The 9892-nt window shown below is 36.4% G+C and overlaps 1 protein-coding gene across 1 annotated transcript; it reads right to left on the bottom strand.

Annotated features, from left to right (window-relative positions):
- Positions 1 to 213: 213 nt before the first annotated feature.
- LOC139869254 (acid phosphatase 1-like) lies at positions 214 to 1369 on the bottom strand. The gene is made up of 3 exons (XM_071857573.1): positions 990 to 1369; positions 479 to 688; positions 214 to 391 (listed from the first exon to the last, which is right to left on the bottom strand). Exons 1-3 carry the CDS (start codon positions 1367 to 1369, stop codon positions 214 to 216), a joined length of 768 nt encoding a protein of 255 aa, XP_071713674.1.
- Between the last annotated feature and the right edge of the window lie 8523 nt (positions 1370 to 9892).

Here is a 9892-nt window from a genome sequence, read left to right as displayed (position 1 = left end):
TTTTAGGTAGACCAAGTCATGATAGTAAATAATGGAAAACCACTTTTGGGTTCGGGTAATCTATCACTTAATGGGTGTACACTCCGTACCTCCAAACCCATTTACAAGTGTAGATTAAAACCCAAAATTACACTAAATTTACAACAATTCAATCATATATGAAAAATGGTATAAACAGAGAAAAATGCCTTGAAAATTGTTGAGGCCAGCCATTTAAGCAACATAGTAAAGCGAATTCGGGAGCTTGAATGTTCGTTTAGCCGTTGGTAGTCCATTAATACTGCTCCATTGGTCACCCAAAATCCCCAAAATACGGTAACCCTTCTTGATCAACTCTGTCCTTACTCCAGCCTTGTATTCTTGAACTGTTTTTAAACAGTTTTCATCGTTCCTGTTTCAGGGGAACGCAAATCGTTAGACAAATGAATCAAGATGTAGGTATAAATCACAAAAAGATAATGACAGTACAGTTGTTTACCTTAGGTAAAGACTCTTCCAACCATAGAAACCGGCATCAACAAGGTTATCGACAGTAGCAGTTCTAAGATGTTCTTTCCTTGAAGAAACCAAAATGATTTGAATTCCTCTTTTCTTAATATCATTAAACAAACTTAAATTGTACTCCATTGCGGTACCCTTGCCCTTGCTCATCCATTCTTCAAAATCGGTCACGTTCAATGGCTCCCCTCTAAACGATGCAGACGTCATGATTGCATATTTATACAAGGTCGAAAATTGAAATTTTTTGTTATGATAATAATTAATTACTTTGCTAATGACAGGCCCAGGGTTGTCTTTAAAAAAATTCAGACACACATTTTTGTTTGTATATTGTAAATAACTACCACTTTTTGGTAATAACTACCTTCTAACCAACAAAATGTACAACCTTTGTTTTCATTTTTGCATAAATTACTAGACAGCTATAAGGGCTGTAATTAGAAAAATTACACCAAGTAAATAAGATGGAAATATGGAATATAACGTACCCATAATCGTGTTTCTTGTAGTAAGGGATAGTTGACAAAAGGGTGTCATCGATGTCAAAGATCCAAGCATTCTTACAATCTTGTTTTAGATCACCGAGACTGTTGAGGTATAGTGTGATTTCATCTATGGTGGCTTCTGAGTCGATCTTGAACTGGGTCCCGGTCATATAATTCTTGATGTCACTGGTACATTCGGATGGAACTACAGCGAAATCACGAATGTTGTTCAACTCAACATTCATCCTCCAAGCCTCACAGTAGTTCTTTAAGGTTATTTGAACACCATACTTGAGTTTCCGATTCATAATGTTCCAATCTCCAGCTGTTAACACACTAACAAGACACATTATGACCGTGAAAAAAAGAATATGTCTAGCCATTTTCTTTTTTGCAGTGAATCAAAGATGACGATGTAAAAGACATGGAGAATGAATCCCATTTATGTAGGCAGAAATGAACCAAAAGTTATTACTGTATTAAAAATAATTAAAAATAAATGGTGTCCACATGGGAATGGTTATAATGATTTGGCAATTATCAATCTAGCTCATGTCTTTGTTCTAAACATCACATGTTGCTTTGGTGGCAAATTAGTTTAAGAAATTAGTATTATTATTTTTGTTTATTACTAAATATACAACATGCAAAGCCTATAGCCAATTGTTTTCCCAAACTGTACACAAAATAATTGAATTATTGTAGTCTAGCATTAAAATTTATTTGGAACTTAAATATTTTCTAACATCGTGTACTCCGTGAACCTAATTAAATATGGAGCAAAACACAGTGATTAGCTGGAAAATGCACATAACAATAAGACCAAATAAATTACTCCGTATTTGTTTATGTTGATTTTATAAGCTAACAAGTTTTATTTGAGGTGTTCCAGTGGGTTGTTTTGGAAGAGTTTATTGTCTTTTTAGCACAAATAAACTAATAAAAGATTTTAAAACTTATTTGCTTTATTTCTTATGCTTATAAGAAATAAGGTAATGAAAAAAAGCCCCAAGCTAATGAATTACTCTAATTAACAATGCAATAAACCACTACATACATGGATGTTCACGCCATTATGTTTCTTAAAGAACTATTTTCATCATCTTAATGTATAGACTTTTGTATAATAATATTAGCTACATACTCCTATGTTAGAGCGTGAAGTCGTATTAAACAAGAATCAAGTTCATGGTCTAGGGTATTTCTCGCGATCTGGATTGCGATCGCAAAATGAGCTCACGACCGAATTGTTAGTGTTGTGCTAGCGAAGTGCAAACATAGAAACATGATTTGAGCTGAAGATTTCGGTACCCTAATTGGGAAACTCGCAGTGGCGAAAAGGTGTTCGGCAGGCAGCAGTTTAAAGGCGATTAGGGGTCCTGTTGCGTTGCGAGTCTAACTCGTTTAGCACTATAAATAGAACCCAACATAACCTGTAATTGTATGCACGAAATGTATAGTAGAAAATCTGTGGTTTGAGCCCATGGAGTAAACCCTTTTCCGTGTTTGGAGTTGTGATATAACCACGTTAAATCCTTGTGTAGTATATGTTTAGATTATCTTTTTATGCTTTATTTATTCGTTGATCGTTTGCGGGTTAGTGATTGGTATAAGTCACTTATCTTGTTTAGATCCGCAAAATCCTAACAAGTGGTGTCAAAGCTTCAAGTTTTGAAGATCAGGCACACGGAAAATAAAATCATGGTGAATGAACGACGGGTCTAGGGTTTATGCAATATGTATCTAGATCAAATGGCTAGGAGATCGCGAACTCGTGAGTATGTCTATGTACTCATGAGATAAATAGATCTTTATAATCATCATGATGCAAGAATGATTTATAATAGGTTATTGTGGTGGTTCATGGCGGTAACGGAGTCGGTGGTCGTATCGATAGGTTTTGTTGTGAGAGAGATTTTCTAAATTTGGAGGTTCTGGCGTAGCAGTGGTAGGAAATTCATAGCCGGTTCGTGAATTGTTAGATCATCTTTGTTTACTGTAGATTCTAGACATGTTAATATGAATAGAGTCAAAATTTGATAGTGATCGGAATGGGAGATATGATTTTTTGAAGTTGCTGCCACCCAGGAAAAACTCTTAAGGGTTTGATCGTGCATCTTTGAGAAAAGATCATTGCTGGTTCGTCTACTATTGGATCTACCTGAATTTGAAATGGAGGTGCTACACATACGAATCTATGCCAGGTAAAACTCTGGTGATGTTCGGACAGTTAGATTTACAGATATCGATTTTCGATTTTGCTACAGATTTGGAAGAACTTTTCGGGTTTGATTGCGCGAGTGATGAGACAGTCTTGTCTCCAAAACTTCGGGTGATACGCGTTGGATTTTCAGAGATGTAGGTTTGTTACGGGAGCTTAGTAGGGCGATTTAACTCATATTTAGGAGGCGTTGTAATGAAAGGGACGCGTTGGTTCGAAAGTCGACTGTGAGAATTATCGAGAAAGTTTGATACTTGCGGGGTTTGAAACGAGAGACCAAATATTTGGTCGGATATTTCAAGATGCTTGGAATATGCAGGCGTACAATCTTGTAAAGCTTTTGATGATTGTTGAGGGTGTCGGGAACTCGTTGTGAGTTTGGTAAGCGACAGAAGTTATCGAGCTAGTGGAGTTGTATAGATGTTTATGCAACGTTGTTGTCAAATATCGGAGATCCAACGAGTACTTTTAAGCGGATCTCTCTCACCATCAAACGTGGGAGGTTAGGATAATTTAAAGTTCTTATAAAGAAAATCCCTTATTCCAACATCACCCACATCACCCTCTATGTTCAAGTCGTGAGGCTTAGGAAACCTCTTCTCTAACTCTTCTTGAACAATAGCACTCACTTGTTCATTTACCATGTCAGTTATTTGTTCCTTGACCGACTCCTGAAATACCTTCTTGACGTTTTCGAGAAAATCCGCAAAATGGCGTTCCATGATGGTCTCTACCTTGGCCGTGAAATCGTTCTCGTCACTTTAATCTTCGTTATCATCTGTTCCTCGTCTTCATTCTAAGAAATGAACTCGATTAGGAATGCAACACAAGTAAATCACGTACACCGTCACGATATGTATTTATACTATATATATATATATATATATATATATATATATATATATATATATATATATATATATATATATATATATATATATATATATATATATATATATATATATATATCACCAGCTGTGCACTCCGTCTAGTTCAATACTTGTTGTACATCACTCGCTTGACTTGGTGTGCAACCGTAATAATGGTCGCGAATCATTATTACGATCACACGCCATGCCGAGCTCACAAATACAACAACCATCTCGCTAGATGCTCAACACAAAACAACATGATTAGTAACAACATAATCAACACATAGCTAGTTCACCTATTCTCTAAGGCACTAACTAAAACCCGAACCGACCTGTAATCCTACAAGTCCCGCATAATAGCACACACAAGAAATCTAAGTCTAGGCGCCAATCTCAAGTCACCTAAATCCCTTAGACCATGCTTTGATACAACTTGTAACGACCTAACCCGACAACCAACCAATAACGTACATTTTTTTTTTAAAACAGGAACGGCGCACCATCCAATAGGTGCGGCGCTTTTGGGACCCAAGAGCGGCGCTTTTGATGCCAAAAGCGGCGTTTCTACCGACTGATCAAAAATACCACCAGATGCTGACCAGGAGCGGCGATTTTGCCCCTAAGAGCGGCGCTCCTGTACCTGGGAAGTGCAGTTTCGAAATTTGACTAGGTGTCATCCCAACCCAAATACTCCAACACAAGTTAGCACCCAAAGGTCCTAAGCACAAGGCTAAATATGACTCAAAATACATTTAATTCATAAAATAAAAGTATTTAGACAAAAAAATGGGCACAACGTCCCCGAGACCACAACGACCCATTTACAAATTTAAAACGTCAACTTCGACCCAATTAAGTTTAACTTCCAAACAAACTACGAGCATGATGTTTGTGGATAAACTACCAAATCCTAGGTCGAATCCAAAAGTAATCCAAGCAAGCAACAATAAGGAAATCATCTAAATCCCGAGCATACCCTTATCACGTCCGCTTCCGAACCTAAAAATGTAAACAACGAGAGGGTAAGCTAATTGATTAGTGAATGCAATACTTATACGCATGCATACATAATTCAATCACATGCATACACCTACATAAACGACACATATCATTAGAAAATCGCATAATAGTATAAACAAACGTACAATGCTAATAAAACTCACACAACCCAAGATACACAATGTCGAAATTCGACTCGATGGTGGCCGACGAAGAGCGGTATGTCACATACGTTAACCACTCACCACCCATCACAATGCGTACGTGGTCGACGAAGAGCGGTAGGTCAAATGCATTAACCACTCACTACTACGCACCAAGAGGCCGACGAAAAGTGTAACCGAAACTTTAACACTTACCTCATTCACAAGGATGGTCGACGAAAAGTGAAACCGCGCGATATACACTTACCATCCTCCGATAAGTGGCCAACGAAGAGAGTATCCTAACGGATAACACTCACCACTTATCCTAATATACATGTGGCCGACAAAGAGCTATAGTTCAAACGTTAACCACTCACCACATGCCTCAACCCAAATGTAGCCAACAAAGAGTTAACCCTTCTGGATTTCACTCGCCACCTAACGCACCCAATATAGTCAACGAAGAGCTATCCATACGAATATTACTCACCATATTTCACAACCCAATTGTGGCCCATGAAAAGCGTATCCTACCGGCTAACACTTGCCACGTTGCACGCAAGCAACCAAATTAATATTCCACTCACCTCGGTTACTTGAAGAGCCAATCCCGCTTGAGCGCCTAATCGTCCAAATGTAAATCACCTAAGTAATTCACAAACAATTAAGCTAAACACTCTAGCTTATAACCAAAATACCATAGGTGCAATTTTGACCCATTTTCACTTACTTCCATTTTGACTAAGTCAAATCTCGCCCAAATTACCCATAATCACAATTAACTAGAAGAAAATGAAAGCTGACTAGCAATTGCTCGTTTTTCTTATTAGCAGGGGATTGGATGTTAATAATGAAATAAAAACATATATATATTAGAAGAGAAGGCAATCCTCGTGGAATTCCTATCAATTTCTGATGGAACTTCCAGGAAAAAACTTCAAATTGGGAGGGCGATCCTCCCGGTGAACTGACCGTGCCCCAAACCGACATAGATTCAAGTCGGTTCAGTGAGGGTAACCGCGAAAGTCACCGAAGGCTAAAGCAGAGGTGTCAACTGGTCCATCTCAGGATTCAGGCTGTAAGACCCGAAAAGCTAAAAGTTACAGAATCGGTACCGCTTTAGTAAAGTTCATGGAAGAACGTGGGCTGGTTAATGATTATGTTCCAACACCACATTTTACTCAATGTTTAATCATCAAAACATTTACTTGCATCATTTTGACATAAAACCCATTTTGACCTAATCTCAAGTCAAAACACAAAATTGCAAGTTTACACACCCAATCACTAACAATCCAAGTCAACTAGTGATTTCATTAATAAATTTAGTTTACAAACTAACAATATCATCATCCAACCCTAAACCCACCAATATTAGAGTTCTTACACCAAAACTTGACCCATTTACCCTAAACTTCCAAGAAATGGGGTTTACACCAACTTTAACACAAACCCTAGCATCATAAACGAATTAACACAACTAAATCCGAATTAGGGTTTTACCTTTTGAAGAAAACGAAGCTAGCACAACAACAACACAAGAAATGGGCTTCAATTTGATGAACACAAGCTTCTTCTTCCTTTTCTCAAGCTTTCTCACTCTATTCTCTCTAGAACTTGAGGTTGAAGGTGAGAGGATAAGGTGGGTGAAGATAAGGTTGAATGAGCTCAACCTTTCCCTTTTGTGGCTTAAAATTTGTCCCCAAGTGAAAGGACCAATTTGCCCCTAATTTAACTCTTCAAAATTACAAATAGAACCTAATCAAGACTAAAAGCGGCGCTCCTAGCCCAAAAGCGGCGCTCCTACAGCCTTTCAACTTAACAATAGAAATTAAAAATGTCCGGGCTTGAATTAAGATCGTCTGGGCTTTTGATTCGCCTCAATACGAGTTCGTATGAGGAAGTTATGACTAAATTGGTGAAGGTGCGCATAACCTCTCTTTACATGCTCTATTCTTCACGTTTCCAATACCCGACACCTCAAACATTATATTATTAATAAAATAATATACTTCATCGTTTAAACACCTCTCGGAACATTCGTGTGATGACCCGGAAATTTCTGACCAAATTTAAACTTAATCTTTTTATGATTTAATGTTTCCGACATGATAAGCAATGAATTTTGACAAGTTTTAAAACTTTTGAAAATGATTTTTTTTTTGACCATCCTGTTTGTACAACGATTCACGAACGTTATAACATGTATTATATACATATTTTAATAAATATAAGAGTTTTCGATATATACGGAATCATGCGAATAATATTTATATACGAAATGATTAAAAATTTACTATTAAACGATGCTATTTCAAATTAAATTTTTTACGTATTAAGTCATTTTATTTTTATGATATAATTTTTGTATTTTTTTTAAGAAACGAAGTTAAATTAATAATGTACAATTTGTAAAGCACAACGTACAACGTGTAGCTTAAATAGTTGAATTTAAATTAATTCATTTACTATTCACATGAAAACGACATGATAGAAATTATTAATTATAAGTTACATAGAATACCCCTGAAGTATTTAATAAATACGACTTTTTAAAATTTAATATTCGATTTACGTATTATATTAATATATATAATACGTCGACAAACAACGAGACAAAGGTTTATGAGCTGGATCCTCCAGCCATGCAATCGCATGGCCAAGGAGGCTAAACCCCATAAGATCGCATGGGGTACTTTTTCAGGTATGATTGCTATAAATTGCAGTTTTTGGCTCGAGATAATCACACACATACACAAATATAGATATACTCCGTAATATTATTTATTATTATTATTATTATTATTATTATTATTATTATTATTATTATTATTATTATTATTATTAATAAGATTATTATTAATCTTATTATTTTTATTATTAGTGTTATTATTTTTGCGATACAAAAATAATAATGTACATAAAATATTACGACGGAGTGCTGTCCAAGTAATTTTCAAAACGTGTTTCCAAGCGAGCTAGAGCTAAGAAAAATATGGGTTATTGCCAAGGAAATTATGGGTAATGTTCGAGGGTATTTTTGTGAATCAAACCTCGTGTTTATCATCTCCGATGCGTCTACGTGCTTTTCTACAATATTGTATATCAATATTAAACAGTGAGTTTCATATGATCCCTTTTACTCTCTACATTTTTGGGCTGAGAATACATGCAAATGCTTTATTAACCGATATACAATATTTATATGCGTGAGTTTCATAAGATCCCTTTTACTCTCTACATTTTTGGGCTGAGAATACATACAAATGCTTTATTAACCGATATACAATATTTATATGCGTGAGTTTATAGTCTCCCTTTTTAAATACTTTAAATATTTTTGGGCTGAGAATACATGCAATTTATTTTAAACGCAATAAGACACAAGTACATACTAAATTCTACACTGAGTTAAACCGAAAATCCCTTAGCTTTGGTAACTAGTAGCTGCCAGTACATAGGATATGGACTGGTGGGCGCGAATAATTGTATATGGATCCATAGGGCTTGACATCCCCGTCCGAGCTAGAGCGCTAGCCTTTTAACGGACGTATGTTATTTGAGTTTAAGACACGTTGGTTTGCGCGTATTAAAACGAATGGGGTAATTATCACTATAGCGTTAAGTTTAGTTACCAGGGTGCTCTGTTATGTAGAATCTATTGATAAACGTTTCTGAATGAAACAACTGAAATCTTGTGATCCACCTTTATATACAGATTATGAGCAACATTAAAACTATGAACTCACCAACCTTTGTGTTGACACTTGTTAGCATGTTTATTTTCAGGTTTCCTAGAAGTCTTCCGCTGTTTGCTTAGATGTTAAACAAGCTATGTGCATGGAGTCTTACATGACATATTTTTCAAGGAGACGTTGCATTTACCAAATCATCACCATGTATCTTATTTTGACTGCATTGTCAACAGAAATGATGTTGTAAACTATTATATACGGTGATTGTCTATATGTAGAAATCATCAGATGTCGAAAACCTTTGATTTAAATATTCATTTATGGTGTGCCTTTTCAAAAGAATGCAATGTTTACAAAACGTATCATATAGAGGTCAAATACCTCGCAATGAAATCAATGAATGACGTGTTTGTCCATATGAATTTGGAGCGATCGTCACAATTCGTGCTACGAAAAACAGCGTGTTACAACTCTCCCCCACTTGAACTCGATCACGTCCTCGTGATCCTCGTTACTTAACAATCCGGACTCACACTCTACGGTCCTTCGACATATATCCAAACCCGATGTCTACAACATTATCCGTTAATCTGAAGATTTCGTACAAGTCCATTAGGCAAATTTTCTCGATAATTTACCTTTCCCAATTAAATCGTCACCCGCGATTTATCAATTCCATGAATCCGAGCACTAAAACTCGCTTCATTCCCAAACCGGAACGAATTCATGCCTCGAACGCCCGACATATACAATCTAACATTCCAAATCTCGTACCGAGCTAGCAATTCCTTTAGCGTACCCTTATCATTTACATTGCTAAAGTAACAACACACCAACAATATGGCCAACAAACAACACAATGGAGCTGACGAAAAGTGAATCCTCACGATTGAATACCACTTGCCCCACATCCTCACGCGTACGTGGCCGACGAAAATTGGTAGATCAAATGTTAACCACTTACCACTACGCA

This window comes from Rutidosis leptorrhynchoides, chromosome 1 (genome assembly GCF_046630445.1).
Source record: "Rutidosis leptorrhynchoides isolate AG116_Rl617_1_P2 chromosome 1, CSIRO_AGI_Rlap_v1, whole genome shotgun sequence".
In the NCBI taxonomy this organism is placed as follows: Eukaryota; Viridiplantae; Streptophyta; class Magnoliopsida; order Asterales; family Asteraceae; genus Rutidosis; species Rutidosis leptorrhynchoides.
The sequence above is the reverse complement of the archived record's forward strand: the minus strand, read 5'-3'. Positions and strand labels throughout refer to the sequence as shown.